The 22,344-nt window shown below is 40.4% G+C and overlaps 1 protein-coding gene across 5 annotated transcripts in view; it reads right to left on the reverse strand.

The window, feature by feature from the left end:
* PROM1 (prominin 1) overlaps nucleotides 1–22,344 on the reverse strand; it is a 124,981-nt gene that overhangs the window by 45,410 nt on the left and 57,227 nt on the right. For all 5 annotated transcript variants that reach the window (XM_087434125.1, XM_087434123.1, XM_087434126.1 and 2 more), the window contains exons 3-6: nucleotides 15,301–15,356; nucleotides 10,077–10,282; nucleotides 2,718–2,838; nucleotides 763–826 (exon numbers count right to left, since the gene is read on the reverse strand). In XM_087434125.1, coding sequence (XP_087290251.1) covers nucleotides 763–826; nucleotides 2,718–2,838; nucleotides 10,077–10,282; nucleotides 15,301–15,356 — 447 coding nt within the window. The remainder of the gene's footprint in view (nucleotides 1–762; nucleotides 827–2,717; nucleotides 2,839–10,076; nucleotides 10,283–15,300; nucleotides 15,357–22,344) is intronic.

A 22,344-nucleotide genomic window follows, 5' to 3' on the forward strand; every position in this document is an offset into this window, starting at 1 on the left:
GTGGAGATTTCGTCACTCTCTTCAAAGTCTCCTCACCGGCTGTGCCCCAGTGAAAAATTACCCACCACAGCCCAGTATTTAATTGTACTAGGAACACGGTGTTTATCGTCTTGAGCCACGACTGCTGTGCCCCTCGTCTCTTCAGCTAGACCAGGGGTTCTCAACCGTGGCACTAATGACATCTTGGGACGGATAATTCTTTGTCGGGGGGCTGGCCCGTGCACTGCAGGATTTTTAGCCACGTCCCTGGTCTCGACCAACAGATGCTGGTAGCACTGTCCCCCTACCCTCACTCCGTTGGGACAGGAAAACATGTCTCTAGATGTTGCCAAATGTTGTCTCGAGGGCAAAACAGCCCCAGGTTGGGAACCACTGTGTGTGAGGGCCCTGTGGGGACAGCACTGCCCACCCCTCTACTTCTGCAGCCCACTGGATTCTCTGTGGGGCCCATTTCTGTCTTTACCAGCGGACCTGACAGAGACCCATTTCCTCTCACGTGGGGAACGAAGAACAAGCGCTCGTCAAGACAAGAAAGCAAAAACATTCTTACAATAAATGCTGGCTGTTCGTCACTGAGTAACAAACTGCAAACCATCAGTAACTCTAGGGAATTACTTTTCTGTTTTTCCCCGACTTGCACGCAGCAATTGTAGAAACAGCACACTTCATGTCTCTGTCTGTATTTTACGGGAGACGGCCATACCATCTTTTAGCCAAAACAAACAAACAGAAAAATTTGAGGCAACTTCTAATTTTACTCACTGTCCAGATCTGCGAATGCCCTTTCCTTCGTGGTGGTATACTGGCCCAGAATGTAGTCGATTTGCTAAAAATAAATAAAAAAATAGAAAATAAATTACATGAAACCTCCTCTTCTAAGGTCCAAAGCCACAATAAAAAGAGATTTAATATACAAAAATTATTTTGAATCAGAACTTTTTAGAAGAAAGCAGGTTCTTAGAGATATTTATATTTTCTGACACTCAGACTTTTTAATAACACTCCAAAGCATATTGGCTTGAGAAACATGATTTCTCACGATTCTGTGGATTGGCTATGTGGATCTTCTGTTCAGGCCAACTTGGCTGGGGACAAATGGACCCCTCTCTCTGTGTAGCCTCTCATCTTCCAAGTGGCCAGCCTGGGTGGTCCAGCATGGTGGTCCCAGCAGCAAGAGAACAAGAGTGGATGCTGCAAGGCCTCTGGAAGCTTCAGCTCAGAACTGGCACAGGGTCATGTCCACTGCATTCATTTGGTCAAAGCAAGTCACAGGGACAGTCCAGGTTTGAGAGGCTGGAAAGAGATCCACCTCTTGAAGGGAGGAACTCCAAAGAATTCGAAGCCATTTGTAATCTACCGCACTAGGACCATTTTATTTAGTGGCTATTACTGAACTGGCCTCCAAAGGGGCTCCTTATCTTCCTCTTCCCCACACCCTCTGCAACACTGGTGTTACCATTTTTAAATAACTGTTGCCAATCTGCTCAGGGAAAATGTGCATCGTTAATTTTTTCATTTCTCCAATTACTAGAGTAAGGTTAAATTTCTTTATATGTTTGGGGCCTGTTATTATTTCCTCTGTAAATTGACTATTCACATTCTCTGCCTAATTTTTTATAGATTTAAGAGCTCTTCGCATATTTTGAACTAGATAAGTTTCCTCCACAGTCATAATGATTTACTATCCTTCCCAGTTTATCAAAGCAATGTCAAAGTTCACCAGCCATGATTGCTATGTATTGAATTTTGTCAACATTTTAAGGGAAAGGTTTCACTTTGGAGTCTTTAGAATGACTCATAAAAAATATTATGAATTTTTATTCACAGATTGGGAAAATGATACATTTTCCTCTCTGTACAGGCTGTAAAACTATGGATAAAATTAGCTTCTCTAATCTCAATATTAACAAATGCCTGCACTCTTTGCTCTTTTAGTTCCAATCACGTTTTTAAAAACTAGTACAATATTTAAAGTGTTAGTATTTTTTAGAATATAATAAACTAGGAAGAACACTATCACTATGTGATGGGCCCATGGATTCTGTTGGGCTCTTATTAGTGAATCCAATAGGAGGGCATCCCTTCTCCCCATGGTGGTACCCAGGAGCTCAGCATCATATGTCTGGACTGGTTTCTGCTCAGACATTTTTAAAAACAATGTTCTGAATAGGCAAGACATCAACACGCTCCTGGGATACAGAAAAATGTGCCCTCAGGCCACCCAGTTCCCCTTCCCTAAAGACAACTTCTGTGTGTGTGTGTGTGTGTGTGTGTGCGCGTGCACGCATGCGTGTGTACCCTCCTCAAGGAATTTCACACATTTATACAGATACTACAAATGGATGTTTAGAAAGCAGATAGGTTTCATTACAAAGGCAACTTCATGTAAATGATGAAGTGTTAACTATATTGCCAAAAAGAAAGGATAATGGCACCCAAAGATTTTTTTAAGCACTTTTATAATATGTACTATAATTTTATGTTATACTTTTAAATAAAATAAAATAAAAACACCAATTCTGAAATTATGCTTTTGTAGTCTTTTAGAAACCACTTAATGGGACTTTATTTCTTCATCTACAAAATTAAAAGATAACACCTATCTACATTGATTCACTGGATTCCTAGGAGGTCCAAATGAGATGCTAAATATATACAGGAACTCCAAAAGGCCCAAAACACAAAGCATTGTGGGATGTACAGATTGTGGTTTTTACCGCGGGAGTTCCATTCAGGAGAGTTCTCAGGTCTTTGAAGTTGCTGTCGGCCAGTTGCCGACTCTTTTCGATCTGGGTCCTTAGGTGGTGGTTTGCCACAAAACCAAAGATGATACCAATGCTGCAGGAGAAGGAAAAGGGAAGGAACAGCATTTACTGTGTGATCGGTGGTCGTCTGGCCTGGTGCAGGGCAGCACCGCAGGTGGGAGAGGACAGGTCCTCTCTGCAGAGCCCCTGGAAGGACAGGACCTTCCTCCCCAACCCTGGCCTCTCCCACTGCTACAGCCGTCCTGCCTACACCCCATAATCCACTGGCCACCAACATGTGGGCCACAAAACAGGAGTCAGTCCTCTCAGAGAAGACACACATCCATTCAAGATACATTTTTATAATGTGAATCTTATAAATGGAACAATGTTCACAATAAATTGTGGAGGAAATAGAAGTTACAAAGTTATATGGCAGTGTGTGTAATATAGTCCTATTCCTGTACAGACGGGGATGTAGGTACACACCCTCCAGCACAATGCACACACAAACACACCCCACACGCGTATCTCTGCTCCCCACAAAGAAGACTATCAGGAAAATACCAAACGATCCGAGTGGGTTGGGCTTTCTGATGTTTTTGGTTTCTCTAATTGTCTCTGTTAGTTTTGTATTATCCAGGTTGAAAAGAAACGAGTTACTTGAGCGTTAGAATGTTGTATGAAAAGCCACAATAGCGTACCTGAAAAACATATTTTTCAAGCCATCTAAAATGTGTACATTTAATCACTTTAAGGGCTCTTAATGTTGACTAGTTACTATCAATCCCCTGACTTAAATTAACTTGACCAATTGGCTTGTTTTTGTGCCAAATCCTTGGAAGATTAAAAAGTTCCACTTAAAATTGCTAATTGCCACGGCGCTTTTAGATTTGGCCACTAGATGGCAGCAAAGAATTGCATAAACTCACAACACTCCCAACATTTTACCTACAGAAGTCAAAAAAATTGTTAGTTTGTAACAAATTGTTAGTTTGTACCCATCCAATGGATGGTGTGGATATGTTTCTAGAACAAAGTTTTGCAAATAATAGGCAAACTTTGGGAAAAAATTCTGATGCAGAATATCAATACTTTGCTTCTTTGTCAAAAGCAACGTCTTAAGCTTTATGCATTCGTATATTTACAGGTAGGGTGGCCAAGTGTCTGTTTTTGGATCAAAAATTCCATGCTCCCAGGAAACCTCTCAGTCTTGGGTAAAGTGGGACTGTCATTCACCCTATTTACAGTCATGATTCGTTCCAAGGAGCATTGGTTCATTGCAGTCTCACTTAAAACATATTTTCCCATAGCAGTATCACACAGGTGCATTAGGTTTTCCAAATGAATCCAAAAAAGTCTATAACACAATGTTGAACAATATTTCATATGGTTAACAAGTTGTAACGGTATGTGTACTGGAGAAGGAACATGAGACTGGGGTTCTAGTCCCAGCACTGCTACTAACCCACACTGTGTGAGCTTGAGAAAGTCACTTTCCTTCTGTGAGCCTCAGTTGGTATCACAAAACAGAAAATTAGATTAGATAAGTGTTTCTCAGGCTGCAAAGGAGAGGGGTACAGAATGTTCACAAATTCTCTAAGATTTTTTTTTGTTTGGGTTCATGCTGATGAAATGACCACCTATAATCCATTTTTGTCAGCCTCGAGTCTGCATTGGTTCTTATGAGGCAGACATTATGTCACAGCAATAATGGTTATTAAATGATGCACTCATGCCAAATAAGGCCAAATGACCCAAAACAAGGACTTTGGAGTAGTGCGAACAGGGAGGGGAAAAAAAGTTGAGTCATAGCAATGCGCCTGGAGCTTTATTTACCACGCCAAATTTCAAACATTCTATACAATGACCACCACCTGAATACATCTGCCCACCACAAGATTTCACACTGGGCGCCCTTGCTGTCTCTCCCCAGCATGTCCAAATTATCTGTCATTCACATGGTCTAGACCCATTTTGTCATTTAAGAAGTCAAAGTGAACTTGGGAAACCAACAGCAAGTTCAAGTCCACTTGGCTTTCACTGACCCCCCTGGACGGGAGAAGAAACTCCTTGCCTTGAACTCCCAGAATGATCTCCTGAAATTCTGATGGGGAATTTCTCATTTATACTCTATTTTGTCTTTATCTCTACTTATGTTTAATTTCTCTAAAAAGAAGTGGAAACTGCTTCTTTGTCAACTTGGCAGGATGTAGGGTCTCTTGTCCACGGCGGGTGTTCAATGAAGGTGGGTTTGAGGACTGGGCTTTGTTTCATTTGGTCCATTTAAAAGATTACCCATATGGTTGGAGTGTCTAAGTCAGAAACTACATTGTTCCTTTATTGAATAAATGTCTTTACTCACAAGATCATCAGTCAGTAAGATGAACTGCAACACAACATTGCAATACAACAGTGAATTTCAATGTAACACATTTAGAAAGCCCCACAATTCTGTTAATAAATTATGGACCCAATTAAAATGAAAGCATTGATCATTATTTAAAAAACTGTATGTACTGAACAGAATTCTGAAATAGAATTCAGCAACTGTCAAAGCTGATTTTCAGACCCATAATACATTGTAAATTTTATATTCAAATTAAGGATGGCAAATTCAAATGCCTACATGGGCAGGCAGAAAGCATGAAGGGGAAAGTGTGGCATGGAGCTATGGGAGCTGAGAGATCAAAGACGGGGGTGGGGGCAGCTGCTCCACAGTTCTAGCAAGTGTCACCATGATGGCAGACCTGGAAATCTGGATTCTTATGTAAAATCTCCCATTTTTAAATACTAGCAACTGATCAAAAGAAAAAAAAAACTTTAAATATTAGGCAAACCAATTGATGGTCTCCATTTGCAATCTCTAATTTAAAACTTCTATTTAAACACAAATAGAGAATGAAGAAGTTATGCTTTTTGTTGCTGTTGATTTAGAAATTCTTTATTATTCAATGTATTTTATAAGCCCCCGTCCCCAAAAAAAACACATGAATTAATGTTTTTGGTTTTTTTAACAAACGCTAGTCGACTATTAGGATTTCAGGATCCTGAAGGAAATTCACCTCATACAAAAAAGGAATAAAATTTGAATGACTATCAGTACTCTAGCATTTCACATAAAAGCCTTTAAGCTTTCAAAAACATGTACTTGTATGCAGTACAACAAAATCTCTGGAAATTTTTAGCAGAAGATAGGAATTTTAATTTTTATGGTATATTGGCATTATATGTTCTATATTTTATCATGGACAGACCAATTTTCTCACAGGCATACTTTAAAAAGTAAATACTTAAAGCTTTTACAGATTAAGACTAAACTTTTAAAATTTGTAGCAATTTTTTCCTATCAATTTCTATTGATTTAATGAAATCAGCCAATAAAAGCCTAGTAAATGCTTTCAATCTGTAACTGATCTCTTAATTTCTTTAAGATAATTTTTTAAATTTAAATTCGGATTTTAAATAACTAGCCCTTTCATTTACTTTATGAAAGTCTCATGATTTTCAGGCTTGCCAGCTCAATTTTTTTCCTAAAATCTTGTGGCCTCCAAGCCAGGAATTGACAATCATATCCTAATAAAAAATGAACTTTGAAAATAGCCATCTTCCTAAAGATGACTGAGATTCAATTTTTACCACGGTAATTGGCAAAAGCTGACTTATCATACTCGGAAACTTAGAGATATACTAGAGGAATAAAGGCACGGTGGTTCCTTTTGTTGTCTATAACCTTTTTGAAATTCTAAAAAATGCAGTGATGACAAGGGCAAAGGAAAGAAGGGAGGAGAAATTTGGCTTTTTCAGGAGCGGGACACATCTGCCTCAACAGTCTACAGTGAGAGGTGGAAACTCCATCTTCTGCTGCATAAACACGTGTCAACGCCTGTGGAATTCTAACATTCCACAGCTGCCTTTGGAAAAGCTGAGAAAGAACATGACCACAGCTATTCCGCATATACTAGGGGCTCTTTCTCCTTGACACCTATGCCTTTCTCAAAAAAAATAATAATAAATTTAACCTTTCTTAAATAAAAAAGGATGGATGAAAAATTAGAGTACTCAACACTAATTTAAAAACCAACTTCATTTTTGATTGTAACACTTAGTATAGAGCACAAAATGGAACTGAGCCTGATAAAAGGCAAGTGGGCTATTCTGGGTTTCTGAAAGGGTTTTTAAAAAATCATATACAAAGGTTATTTATCAATAGTATCCGATCTCTGCTGAGGTCAACGTAAGCCAGGAGCTAACACCTCCTTTTCTTTCTCTTTCTGTCATCTAGTTTGTTGACATTCTTTCCCCTCCTATTTTATTTGATCTTCTGACTTTGTGGCCATACTTTCTTCTCCTCTCTATCTAATTATAATATAGAAATCTTTGCTTTCCCTTGGTCTTTACTCTTCTGGGCTGGTTTTGATTACTTGCAAACAACACATAGCTATTATTCAACTCACAATGTTGAAGATACTTGCAAACCAATATGTGTTTCAAAAGGAAAACATCAAAATAGCTATTCTAAACAAAAAAAATTCAAGGCAAAGAACTTTAAACTTTTAGTCTGAATTTAAAGTAAACAAAACAATCTCAAATACTACTTTTATTTAGATCTATTTATAATTCACATATGAATTCAATCTATTATGTGAAACAAATTAGTTTTCAATTTGTCACTTAGATCAACTTTGATTTAATTATACCGAAATTTAAAATTGACTTTAAAATTAAAATTGACTTTAAGATTTTACTTGGGTGGGGAAAAAATATTTTAACTGAATGTGTAGGAGGTTATAGAATCATAGTATGTATTTTTTAAGAAGAACTTTCTAAACTAAAATACACTCAGGGGAAAAAACTTATCTAAATTTGTTGGATGGGTCTGAGTTCTCAAGAATAAAGGATTGTAGCATTTATTTTATACATAAATGAAAGCCAAGTTTATTTCTGACTTGGCAGCTTTGCTGTTTATATATTTTGGTATTTTAAACATAATGTAAATAATTCAATCAGTTTAAGGTGAACTATAATGTATATAACATTATATAGATGTATACATATGTACGTATATGTATATAATTATATGTAATGCAAATAAAGGTCCAATTTAAAAATAGAAACTCAATACAGGAAATATGCTTCATTAAAAAAAAACCCTGAAACCCCATAATTACATATGCAAACATTTATTTGGGTAAATGAGTAACTATATCCAATAAAGAATTTTCCTGCAATTACATCATATGTATTTATATCAAGTGAAAACCATGAACTTGTTAAGTAGGTAATCACACTAAGAAAAAGCCCTAAGGGCCAGTATTTTCAAATGACACTTTGTCGTCTGAGCCTCATCTTTGATGTCCAGGATGTACCGAGAGGAGAAGCACAGCTGTCCAAGTCTTTGGATGAATGAAGGATGTAGGTTTCAGGCTTACAGGAAATGCACAAGGATCTGGCCTGTCTTTGGGCTATAACTGACATTTTTCTGGTAGCGGGGCAGAAGGTAACTGTTCCCACAGCTGTAGAGTCTGTGCATTCCTGAAAATACTTCAGACGCAAAGCAGAGAGACAAGGACATCTGGAATTACCATTGACCCGATCCTGAGCTGCTTTGCAGAAATCAATGTGAAGAAACAGTTGGATTCGAATTATTTACAGAGAGACGGAGACAGAGACGGACAAGGAGACAGTAAAGAGAGAGTGAGAGATGCCCCCACCCCCAGCTTGCGGAGAAAACACAAACAACGGTGCATGAGATTATCTACCATGCTCACTGGGATCCTGTTTACAAGTACATTGCTACGGTCTAGGACTTCACTATTTTTTCAGCAAATGTATGTGTTTATTTTAAAAAATGACTGCCTTGGAAGAAGAAGTATTGCTTTGGCTTTTGTTTTTTGTGGGAATTTTTTGGTTGTTCAAGTTTAACTTTTAGTGTAATTAATTCAGTATGTAATGCCTGAGTAGGGTAGATAATTTGAGAGACAAAAAGTCTGTCTGCAGTAAAAAGTGAGTTCCCTCTCTGCCCCTCCATAACCGCCAATTTCCTTCCCAGAGGCAACCTCCATCGCCAGAGTCCTGGCAATCCTTTCATATATATTCTATGCAAATGTAACCAAGCGTTTGTGTCTCCTTCCCTTTTTGTTTGTATCAAGGATGGTGTGTCCTACGCATGGTCCACAACCGGCTTCTCTCACTTCATCTTGCTGGGGGACTGTTCCCATAAGCACATCTACAGCTGCCCAGTCCTTTCCAACGGCAATGGGTATATTGCATTCAATCTATCCCAAAGTGTCTACCTTACCAGGCCCCTACTGATGGCCACACTTAAAGAACTTTTCTTCTTGAGTTTGCAGCTAGAACTTCAGCTGGTAGGCCAGCTTAAATTCTTCTGTTTAATTTTGTTTAATTTCTCTTTAATTCTGTTTTCTGCTTAAATTTTCAAATATTAATTATTTAGCAAACCACTTGAAAAATCTTGCTCACAGCTACCGAGCAAATGCAGTGCTTAGAGATACATCAAGGAGGATGCTGACTGCCAATGCTCATTGTTTCTGTGTCTCCTTGAGGCCTAGTATTATTCAGGCGGTAGATACTTTATTTCCGTCACTAAGTGACACAACTTCCAGTGGTGGAATGAATGAGGAAATGTGGAACAATGACCAAACATCACAACCAGGGCGCCAGTGTTGTGAAGCACGTTCCTCAGCTGAAGAACCTGATTTGGACTCAACCCAAAATCATCGTCTTAAAAACAGTGTACTTCTGATCTGTCGGTCAATTGGAAAACTTTTAGCAGCAGCAGGAGCTGCAGAAAAAACATCCCAAATCATGAGGTGTGTTCCAGACCTCAAGAGGGGGTAGCAGCTTAATTGCAAATTCAAGGAAACTGGGCATATTGTTAGAAAGTAAATTCCATTCTACAATATTCTCAAATTCTCAAATTCAAGGACTGTATCCATCATTCAAGATACCCCTTGGGTGAACAAATCAACTAGCAAATACTGGCTCTGCACTGCCTATTTAAGAGGAAGGAGGGGCTATTCTGGGAGCTAAATGCTTTCTGTAGTGCAAGATTTATCAGGATGTCTTCAGGATGGAAAAATACCAAAGGGTTGGCTTATCGTGTGAGTTAGGGCAGCTTGATTACAATGTTAACTGCTGGTTACAGTGACATCTTTTTGAACCGACCTACAGAAACATTTTTTTCTCTTCTGTTTTTGGGTTTTGTTGTTGTTGCTGTTTTGTTTTAAACTCATGGGCTTAACAGTTAAAACATGAGACATTCCTCATCGACCTAAAATACAATCAGCTGTTGTCCATGATTCTACTTGCCTTATAAACACACAAATCACCAACAGGGAGACTGCGAAATATTTCCTCAGGAAGGTCCCATTTTTCTTCTGTCGCTGGTGCATTTCTCCACCACACTTGTTGCAGCAACGACACAAACCAAAGCAAAACCCCACCAGAGGCATCAGAATAATGAAGAGCAGTCCCAGGACAGCACAAATAATAATCCCGATTTCATAGGAGATAATCTGCAAGTCAAACAAAAGAAACAGCATAGACTGTAACACAAAATAGCAAGCAGAACATTCCACAACATACACGTTGCATTTTTTTAACCTATTTGCCACTATGAGTTGAATCTTAATGGGTGTGTGTGTGTATATCTACATTCCCATTGTGAAGCTCCTTGAAACAGAGGCAGCAGAGATTTGAGTTATCAGAATATGGCACCGAGCAGTTACTATCCTCTTTCAACTCCCAGGAAAATGTCCAAATTCAGGGTCAAGTTGCAAATGGTTTAATTTCAACTCCAAAGGTATTTTGTTTGTTTTTACATGGGATGACAAATTTTGGCAGAAGTACTTGCGTAATGAATAATCTGCATGTAGGGTGATTTTCACCAGAAAGATAGGCCCAGTCGACTTTATTAAGGATTCAAAGCAGATTGGATTGGATCAATTAACGACAAATTCATAGTTAGTTACAAAAGAATCCGGAATATATCTAAATATAAGAAAAAGCTCAGACTTTCTGAGTCAGACATGGCCACTCTCTTGGCTTCCCCATCCATATACTGGGAATGATAATATATACCTTGTAAGGTCATTGTGAAAATTACAGAAAATGTATGATTAGCGATAACAAGCCAAGTAAAATAATTGGCACAGAGTAGATGTTTACTAAGTGGCACCTCTCACGCCATGCCAGTGAGGCTGGGCTGGGCAGCCCGTGTCTCAGACAGTTGCTAGGTTCCTAGGAACTGGCACAACTTCTAGATAGAATCACGTGACCTAAGTATATTTACATAATCATTGCTGGCTTTATTTTGGGATAAATAAAAATTAATGCAACTGGATGACAAAACTTGAGCTCGGTCCAATTCATATATGCAGTTACTCACATTTCCATAAAGCAAGACATTTGTAAAGAATGGCAGAAAATTACAGGTTGACAGTTTGCAACTAATGGACCAGCTAGTTAGCAATAGATTCTGAAGCCAAGCTGAGCAAAATAAAACAAAACACAAGTGTTGTTCTTAGGGGCAAACGTGATATCTTGAGAGAGAGCCCTGAACTTGGAGTCAGAAGACCTGCTTTAAACCCCAGCAGGGGGCTTCTAGGTCCCTAAACTGGAAAATGTTACATTAGCATTAACCTCATAAGCATATTGTAAGGGACATATAATTAAATGATTTAATGTGAAAACAACTAGCCAAGTGCCCAGCACACCGAAATATTCAATTAATATTAGTTAACTCTGTGAGCAAATGCTTAAGAGTATTAAGCCAGGTGCACATGGCACTTCAATATTACCTACTCCAATATTAAGGTTAAAATGCTAAAAAGAAGAAAAGGTGGTAGACTTTTGCTGCATTCATCAAGCACATGCTCCTGTTTAAACTAAGTCCCCCCGCCATGGCCATGAAGAGTCATTATCTGCTGGCGCTTTTAACACTCCCTTGAGCTCTCACATCATTGGCCAATTGAGAAACCAGCCCCAGACACTCCAAACTCTTATACATTTTACTATCATTTCTCAGAAAATATTCTAACTTATTTACTATTTTTAAAGGAATTTAAAATCCTTTGTGAATTCCAGGAGACGCTGAACCCAAACCCAGCAGAGAAGGTGTATTGAAATGTTTTAAATGCACTATCTTTAGCTCCAAATACGAATTTTATATGTAACCTTTCCAATGTTACTGACTAAATTTATGTCAGACAGATCAGGAACAAGATACATTATTTCAAGAGTTCACTTCTAGGCTGAAGTCTAGCCAAGGTCTGGCAAGGACCTAAGTTATTTTCTGACACAAGATGTCCAGAGTGCTTTGTGGGTTATGTTGAAGAGAAGATCAAGATTTAAATTTGCAAAGATGGGTCGCTGTTCTTTCGTGAACTACTAAAACTGTAAGAGAAGATTAAAGATGATGGTGGAAACAAACAGGAAACAAATAATTTAAAAGCCATCACAATGGAGATGACAGTGAAGAACAGAAAGTTCTGGCAAGAGCATCACACTACTGTACTCACTGGCTTTAGACAGAGAACAACGAGAAACAGTGGACAAGGACTTTACCTTCAGAATCAAGACTATGGTTTCTGGCTGCGGAAGTCAAAGCAGTTGAGGAGTTTGCGAAAGGCAGAGGCAGCAGGCATAGAGAAAACAGAGAAAGTTCCGTGAGTGATTAACAAGTGAGAACATTAATATCCCACACCGAGAAAATCAAGTGAGAGAAGGATCAACACCAGACAGGAATATGAAAGTTGAGTGTTTATTAGAGAAATAGTGTTTTGGGTAGAGTCAAGTTTTGGAATTTACATTTGAATTTACATTTGGATTTCTTGAAAGATTCTTAATCAGTATGCTAATCAGTATGGACAGGGGATTTAGAGCGCAAGTCACCAGTGCTTAACACACTAACCCTGTGATATTCGTAACACAGAATCAGCAGATGCCTGGAACCCCAGAGCCAAAGGCAACATCTTCCAAAGTGTCCTTTCTAAAATGACAATCTGATGATATCATTTGCTTGTGAACCTCTTAACATGGTCCTATATTATTTAATCCTGGCTTCCTGTCCCCATTCTCCCTGACCATTCTAGTCCCCAGAAAGCATTATGCTCTCTCTCTCCTTCCTCACTCTGGGCTTCCTCATGCTGCCTGCTTGCCCAGAACATTATTCCCATCACTGTTCCTCTGATGAAACTCAAGTCTAAGTTTGGATGTTGCTTCTTCCAGGAAGCCTGTCTTGATAACCAGGTTTGGGTTTGCTGTATATCCCTCCTTCATGCTGCCATGGAGTCCTAACTTGCCATGTCACAGTACTTACTCCACTCAGAGTGACTGGCTCCCATGTGACCATTTCCTGAGCCACACTATACGTTCCAGAAGAGCAAGAACGATGGCAGTCACACTCACCATTCTCCCCCAGGCACCCAGCCCGGGACCTGGCATACAACAGTTGCCCAATCAGAATCAGACAACTGAGGAGTTGAGGGAGTAGAAGCCACTGCCTTAGACCAATGACTCCTAAACAGTGGTCCAGAGATGGGGGCTGGTCAGTGAGGGGGACCAATCTCAGCAAAGTAGAAAAATAAAGACAATGCAATGAGTTTCCCATAAAGCAAAATTTTCTCAATTTATAAGGCTGTCCTTTTTTGGGGAGAGCGAGGTGATATGTGTACGAAGCGGACAAAGTTATTTTTGTTGTTACGGTTGACTTTAAATGTCTTTATGTGGCAAAATAAAATGAGGTGGCTCTATTTCATTCCCCAGATTACCTTTCTGAAATTGTCTGGTCCAGGCAAGTTTGGAAACTATTGCCTTAGATGGCAGATTTTCACAGATGTGAAAGAATAATGTTCGTGATATTAATAACTTTTAAATGAGGCATCCAAAATGTGGGGGTAGGCAGTTCAGATACACCTGCTCCTTGGGTCACACGGGGCATCTTGAAAGACCTCAGCCTTCCTTCTTGGGAGTGAGCCCCACAGGCTTGTTACCTCTCCAACTCGCCAACCATAAGCACCTCTCAGGGCATATGAGACTGACTTCAGGCTCCTCCCTGGAGCGGGTGTTAGGAGATTGGGGTAAGACCGGGAATCTGACTTTAAAACGAGCCCGTGTCATGGTGATGATTAGGTGCGTTTGGGAAACCTGCTCGTGGCTCCAAGGGCTGATCACACGGGCTGTGGCCAGGGCAGAATCACCAGTAAGCCACAAGTCAGCTGATTCTTTTGTGTTTCATTTTCCCACCCAAGCGTCAGCCTGGTCTGATATGGTTAATAGGACACCAGCAAACCATTCACTGGCAGGAACTCACTGCCCTCCCCGTACTTTGCCCTCACACCCCCTGGGCACACTGCCAGACACCTTTGTTGTGCTGGCCGTTAAAGAATGCCCACCCATATGTGTGTTTTCACTGTCGTCTTGATAACCACCTTCGTACCAGGAAAGGAGAAAACAGGGTGCCTGACCCTGCAGGACTAAGAGCCTGACAAAGAGATTCAATTGCTTTTTATTATCCTAACCTTCAATTCAACAAACATTTGTTTGTTTGTTTCACTGGCAAACTACTTTCCTCATAAACAAAAATCAAAAGAACACATTCTCTGTTTAGGTAGTCAACCATCGATGCAAACAGAGTGATCTGGCAGCACCTTGGTGTTAGGTAGAGACGTGCAAGGTGACCCGACACTTCCTGAAAATACTGTCCACTCGTCTTAGCAAGGCGTCCAAGGCCTTCCGGCGATCTGGCCCCAGCTCACGTCTCCTTCCTCTCCCTCCTTGCCCACCGGCCCCATCCATGGGCCTCCTTCTTTCACACCTTGTCCTCTTTGCTCACATGGTCTCCACGGCCTGGAATGCCAGCAAAGCCACCTCCCTACCTGTTCCAGGCCTGCTTACCCATTTTACAACAAGCCCCAAGGTCAGCTCCTCACGGAAGAGCTTTTGGTCAGAATTAATTATTGTTCCTCTTCATTCCTCTGCCTGTTACTTATAAATCTACTGATTTCCTTCTTCTCCTTCCTCAAATACGTAATTAGGTACTGTCTCTGCTGTCTGCCTCTTAGCCTCTTGAGACCAAGGGCTGTCTTCCTCATCTCCATCTCCCTTCCAATCCTAGCTAAGTTCACACACAGAGTGCTCAGTAAACATTGTTCAAATGGGAAGCTACTTTCTAACAAACTATATTTTAAAACAAAGTATGTATGTGTCCCTGTTTGTAGGGATGTTCAAACAATTCTACTTAGTTAGAGAGTTCTCTCTTAGTTAAAAAAGTAGCATAATACTTCCTTTAAGGAAATTTTAGTTTTTAAATAACATACAGCTTGACAGGGGAATGCTTCTTCAAATGCTACTTTTGAACTCTCTGCTGTCCTTCAAAGGAGATTTATAAGGTGTTTCAATATTCCATAAAAGTTCTTAGACAAAAAAGGTTACTAAATTCACAAATTAACTGGTTGTTTAAAGACTTACTTTCAAGTCAGCCAAACTTTTGCTCATGCTTATTTTTAATAACAAATACATCAATAAAAATTACCTTCTCATATTCAGGTGAGAGGTCAAAATTCTTTTGTAGAATTTTTCTTACAGTATCTGGGGAAAAAAGCCACAAAACAATAACAAGATTACTTTTTCAGTAAAAATTATAAAATGTATATTTATAAAATGAAGGTCTATATATGCTCACAAATTATTGTACCTCTATATAATATTCTTATAATTTTATTCCTGTTTTTTAGTGTAGGTAAATAATTGAGCTAATGAGGCTCTAGCCAGAAGCAAAGAATGAAGGACAAATATTTTTGACTTACTATTTTGCCAGTGGCAGAATTAGAGTGTTGCCATTTTTAAGAGTTTTTAGTTTCTCACAATACACTTTAATATTTACCAGCAACCACATACACCTCATTAATAATCACTGATAAAATATTACATTGAAATTGATAATTATTTGGAACCACAAATGAAATTCATGAATAATTCCACATTTACATAATTTTTCACAAATTAAAGGAATCTTACAATTAACCTAATCCAAGAGTTCTTAACATGAGACATCCCTTCCTTCCCACTCCCAAGCAGTGCATGAAAAAATCCTGAAATGCCATGCAAAATCGGATTTCTCCGTGTTTGTTCATTTTGGGTGTTTTCAAATTCTCACACAGGTTAGGAGCCACCTCTCACTCTGATCCACCATTCTAGTAATAGTACAGCACAACTGATGCCCAGACAGGAGAGTGACTCCTATACAGTCAGTGATTCGTGAGGAGGTCAGACCAGGGCCCACGTCTTCCCTCCCCTGGTCCTTCCCACACTGCACACTGTCTCTCGCCCCAGAGACAAGCTTCTGAAGTTCTAGGATGGCATCCTGCATCGATCACTTTTAAAGTGAACTACTAGTGGGCAAAGGAGACCCGGGGTGAATCCTCTTTGAAAGGAAAGAAGTTCAGATTTATAGGTCAGAAAGCAAAGCAAGCCACTTCCCTCCCTACAGGGCTTTCTGGAAAATGACTCACCTCCACCCTCCCACACAGAGCAGATCTTTAAAGAGTATACTGCAGGAACAGGGAGGTTCAAACTGGTAGGTTTGGAACCCCTCACCTAATCCTAGGGTACTGGGAACCACAGTAGTTCCTCCAAGGTTCCACGAGGGTGACCCAAGGACGGGGGAGAACCTGAGGCTGCCCAGCCCCACAGGTCTCCTCCCCCTAGAACCAGTGGCTTTGCTTTGATCTGTTTTACAGATTAGCTTCTGTTTAAGATTTCATTGGATGAAAGGGTCCACCGGTGACTTAAAAGAAAAAAGATTGAAAATCATCCATTTATTAAAATATATTTAATGGCTCAGGTGATGTTCATAATATGTTTAAATTTGGGATCTTGATTTAGTTAAGAGTTGGGTTGGAGGCCAGGCTCTGCCACTTTCTGGGTCTCTAAGGTTGGGTGAAGAGTTAACTGCCACGAGCATCCTCATCTGCAAAAGGGCATGATGTAAGTCTCCACCCTCGGAGGACTGCTTAGGGTTAAGTGAGACAATATACGTAAAGAAAATCGTACAGGGCTTGGCACACAGCAGCACGCGGTACACAACGTCATTACCACTCTCTGAAGGAATTTAGAAAATGTAGGTTATAGAGCAGTGTGCATGATAAATATAGTATGGAAGGCTGTTACTTTGGCCAGGCAGTATTCATTACTTTTCTTGTCATTAGAAACCAAAACAAACAAATCCAAACAAACCCCTTTGAATTTCTTTGGGGGAAGTGCCCCTTCCTCCCTCTCAGTTCACAGGACTGGGTAAGCGGTGAGCCTAGCCCCATAAAGATGGATCCTCACTGGCCTCAGCGATTGGGTCTCCAAGTGTGGTCTATGAACCCCTTGGAATCCCCAAGATATGTTTAGGGTGCCCGCAAGGTTGAAAGACCTCTGCACTGGGAGTGCAAAGTGATGATGGCTAAGACTGCCGGTGATCTAGCATGAACTAAAGCAGTGACTAACATTTACTATATTCTTCACTGCCATGAACTCGTGGAAAATAAAAAGGCAGTTACACTTAAGAATATTCTTGAAGCATTAAAAATCATTCTTCTCTTAAATCTCAACCTGTGAGTAAACATCTTTTCATTATTCTGTGTAAGAAAACCGAAGTACACATAAGCACGTATCTGCACAGCGAAGTATGGTGGCTCTCTCCAGAATCAGCACTTGGTAACTGTTTTGAGTTGTGGGCTAAACGAGCTACATTTTCGTGGAACAGCATTTTTACTTGAAAGAATGAGAGACAAACCATGGTTATTCAGACTTGGGTATCTAGTAAACATTTTCTCTAAAATGAAGGAAGTGGAGGCTGCAACTTCAGAAAGCAACTGACAGGACTTGTTGCCAATGATAACATTTAAGAGAAAATTAGAATTTTGCAAAGTTTGTGTCCATGAGGTTGACAGATGTGGGATTTTATCACATCGTTCTCACTACATTTTAACGGGGTTCCATCAATGACACATGTAACAGGTGTTTCTCCAGCAGAGCTTTGTGGAGGGGAGCAGATATGGGAGAACATGAACCGTGCCGATGGCAGCCTCAGTGAAACCTTCCTCCAGTGTCAAACAGACTCTCCTGGCAGGACCCCCAGCCTCTCCCACGTTCTTCTGGGATCCTGGTGGTCCTGGGTGTCCCAGAAACAGTCCCAGCTACATCTAATGACACTACTCACTGGCATCTGACCCAAGGCTGATCCTTGCTGAAAAGCCATCCAAGGCTTTGGAGCAGGGATGTTCTCCCTTCCCGTGGTTTAGAGCAGCGCATATTGAGAGCCACATAAGTGATTTCACATTTCCTGGTAGCCACATTAAGAAAGTGAAAAGAAACAGGTAATTATATTAATTCATTTAAAATTAAATTAATTTTAGTGATATGTTTTCCTTTCTCCAGATATACACAAAATATTATCATTTCAATATGTAATCACTATAAAAATATTAATAGGCTATGTTACAGTCTTATTTTCATACTAAGTGTTCAAGATCTGGTGCAGGTGCACTTCAGTGCATCTCAGTGTGGACAGGCTACAATTCAAGTGTTCAATGTGCAGCTTGTGGCTTCTGTACTGGACAGCACAGGCTGCAGGTCATCCTGCCCATGCCACCCTGGAACGATGCCGCTTCACCCAAAGCACCAAGGCCTCTGTCCATTTCTTTATCCCCCCTCCCTCCCACTATACCCTGTCACGAGAACACAATGAGCACCCTTCATGCTCAAGGCCACAACACCCATTTTTCCTCTGGCTTCCCTGCGCATCTCTAATTAAATGGCTCTTAATCAGGGTAAATGAACATCAGAAGTGCCTGGGGTACACAGCCCAAGTGTCTTGATTTGTAAAGCCCCGGCATTAACTCTGCCGCTCACACCTCATTCGGGAACTCAAGGGACCCCACACCAGCAAATTCTTTCTCAGTGTAACATGTTTGTTGCTGGTGAGAACTTTGAATCGATTATGGTCCACCTCAGAAAGCATGTGGAAGAACTGGGGTCCCACATCTGCACCCGCATCCTCCACCCGCGCCCGCCACTGCTTGGTGGTTCACAAGTGTTGCACTCACTCTGCTGCACTGCAATCCTTTGTGTTTGTATTTGTCTGTGTCTGTCCTGGCCAGCTCATAAAAGGCTTCCAGTGGGAACTATCTCAACCTCTAGATCGCCTGTGTCCCCAGCAAGTTCCGGGGCTCCAGAACTGTTGGTAGTATCGATGTTGCGTAAACACAACATCACTCAACCAAAAAAACAAGTGTTGCTTCCCCTCCATAGATGAGATGGGATCCCTGAATTCTGTGACTAGTTCCTCACACTGCCTGGTAAGCAAGGGAGCCCTTAGCATGCGGGTAACCACAGTGTTATTCTGCCTTCCATGAGACCTCAGTGTGGATCATAGTGACTGCCTTGTCCTTCCTCAGCTGAGGGGGGTCTGCTGAGATGGGGCCTGACAGGCACTTAGTACCGGGCCAGACAACTCCAAGAGGCCAGTGAGTTCTCCCTGCCCTGAACTTGGGGCACTGTCTGGCCACTGTTCTCATGCGACAATTCATCTTCCACTGTGCCAGTTCCGTGCTCTGAAGATATAGCAGTGGGAGGGAAACATTTAAGCTGGTGGATGAGGAAGTTATTTTCATGATAAAGGATTGTTTCTCAGTACCTGGTCTCTTGGAGGGGCTCTGTGGGTCTTTCTGGAATGATAGTGACTGTCAGACTCTCTTCGTTCAACTCCTAGGTTTTCCAATGTCTTCTCATCTGGGACTTACTTTAAATGTCATGTGACGATGGAAACTAAGATATGGAGCAGCAAGGGCTAATTCTGTCCCCCTGTGTTACACCATCAAGTTAGAAAGTAGGTTGACTTTGTTTTGTTTGTTTTTTGCTCTGTATGTGTGTGTGTAATTTCTCTGGGAGTTTTAATGTCTGAAACCACACAAGCAAGACAAAATAAGAAAAGTGCCTTGTGCAGGATCCACATACAATGTATCCATCTTCCCTATCTTTTTTTTTATTGTGGTAACATTGCTTTATAACATTATATAAATTTCAGGTATACAGCAATATATTTTGATTACTGTGTAGATGATATAATGTTCACCACCCAAAGACTAATTACAATCCATCACTGTACATGTCATCTTCCCTATCTTGGGCAAAACTCATCTTTGACTAAGATATTTCTGTCTCCTAACTGGCTTCTTTTCACACATATGTAGGCTCTGGCCCAAGTTGGGCAAAGTGAAATTCCACTCTTGAGATGTTCTCTTGTAAAATGGATAGAGAACTTAAGTCCTGTGTGGTTGGCGGTGGATTTATCAAACTTAACTGCGACAAACTTAACTGCTCTTGGGAAGATTTTGCTGACAATAGCTATGTGACAAGACCTACCTGGTGGGTCTCTAATTAAAAGATATAACACCTATCATCTTCTAAATTGTGTTCCTGTCATTTAGCGGGAATAGAATCTCCCAAAAGTGCTAAACTATGTTAAAAAGATTTTTATAAAGAGATTTTTATGTCTGATATAAATAAGCATTTAGTATGTTGCAAATTATTCTAATATATGTAAAATAATATTATTGTAATGCAGTTCTTGATAAAATATTATGTAAATGTTAATTTTGTTCATAGCTGCTAATTTCTTCTGCCAAAAGTATTCTAATTTTAGGTGTTTTGTTTTAAAGACTTTTAAAAAAGTCTTTTAATAAAGTTTTACATTCAAGTCATTTTAATTAGTCTCTTGCTTTTTTTCTACTTGATGTTTTCTAGTCTCTTTAACCAGATGCAACAAGACAGAATTATTAAAATTAAACCTAAATTTAAGTTATAGACTTAGAAGCATTATGGTGTTAAATACTAAAATTGGAGATTAAAATGTACAGAATAGGTTCTCTTTTATGAACAAACTTGAGAGAGTGAATCATTTTTTTTCTAAATGTCAAGTTAAATTTGTTATTTGTACTCAGAACTCTTATTAATAAAAATTAAACGCACAGACACACAGTCAGCCCTCTCAGGCACTTAAAGTGTTTACTTGGAAATGTGATTAATTAAGAGCATAAATAGTATTAAGTGTCCCTCTCTGACCTTCAGTGGCGCAGCCTTAAACTCACGTGGTATGGGGGTCTCTGTACTAAGAATGACTTAATCTGTTCATTTGTGCATAAATCAACTGTGATAAAAGTGAAAGAGACTACTCACATTTTTACCAAAAGTATTAGCTGTGTAAATAGAATCAAATGATATTCAAGTTCAATCTAGAGGCTTACAAAAACTAGGTCTGTAAATGTATAACTTTAGTAAATTAAATATTAATTAAAACACAACTCTAGTTGTTCCTTTCCGGGCACAAAAGACTTTCCGTAGGCACTTAAGAATAAATTTGACAACTTCCCTCTGTCTAGACCAAATCCCTGAGGGGACAAGAGGCAGGTAGGCAAACCAAGTGGAGCGTCGGACAAGTCCAGATAAAGCACAAACCTGGACTGTTCAAAAAGTGTCAGCTTCCTGGATGTGCTGGCCTTACTCGGGGTGTGGAAGAGCGAGAGGCATCCTGCCCCAAGGAAAGGGTCTAGGGCAGTGCTTGGTACATGATATACTAACAGGAAACTGTTAGCGTCTTTCACCTCCACTCTGGTACCGCACCCCCTTCAACATTCTGCCCTTTCCAGTCCTTCAGCTTGTGGCACAGAACGTGAGTGCTCAGCCGAACCCATGTGTCCCCTCATTCTCCTTGGCCCACTGCTCGATTCCCCAGTCCCCCTGCAGTTAGATGGGACCACGTGACTTGAGATCTGGCCACTGGAATGAGGGCAGATGTGCATGCACACCACTTCCAGGCCCGGCCTCTAAAACCTCCCACCAGACCCTGCAAGCTGGCCCTCTTTACCCATCTCCCAGTCAAATATGCAGGATCCAGTGGTGAAATCTGAAGCCCAAGGGGATGGTGGAACCATTAGATACAGGAGCCTGAGTCCCCAGCCCTCTCCACTCCATCACTTCTAAACTGGACTGAGCCATGAGACATAAGCATTTTTCACTGAAATTTGGTCTTGTTTGTTGCCACAAATGGTGTCACTTACCCTGACTAAACAAGCCTTGGCCAGTTAAGACCCTCAACATTTTCCTGCTGCATATGTCCTCTCCTGCCAGCTTAGACCAAACAAGGTTAACTCATTTTTCTCAGAAGAGGGTATACATACACCTAACACAGCAGACCGAGACTTAGTGAAGCCAATGGGTTGGCACTAACATAAACTGAGATTTTAAAAGGCATCGCCGTTAAAAGATTGAAATTTCTGTATTCATAAAAGAAAATACATGAAAAGGCATTTGAACCCAGAAAAATCACCACAAAATGCAACACAGTATAGCTCAGATAAAACCCTCTTCCTGCCTGCTTCTCAGGCACGGGTCTACAAAGCGTGGGTAGTCATCCACAAGCCTGACTCATGTGTCCATAAGCCTTTCAAAAGCTTTATCACCAACTGAACTTTCCTAATCTACAAAACGCGTGTTCATCACCCATTTAAATCACAGATTCAAGCACGTC

This window comes from Ceratotherium simum, chromosome 8 (genome assembly GCF_057802395.1).
Source record: "Ceratotherium simum simum isolate JZ-2026a chromosome 8, ASM5780239v1, whole genome shotgun sequence".
In the NCBI taxonomy this organism is placed as follows: domain Eukaryota; kingdom Metazoa; phylum Chordata; class Mammalia; order Perissodactyla; family Rhinocerotidae; genus Ceratotherium; species Ceratotherium simum.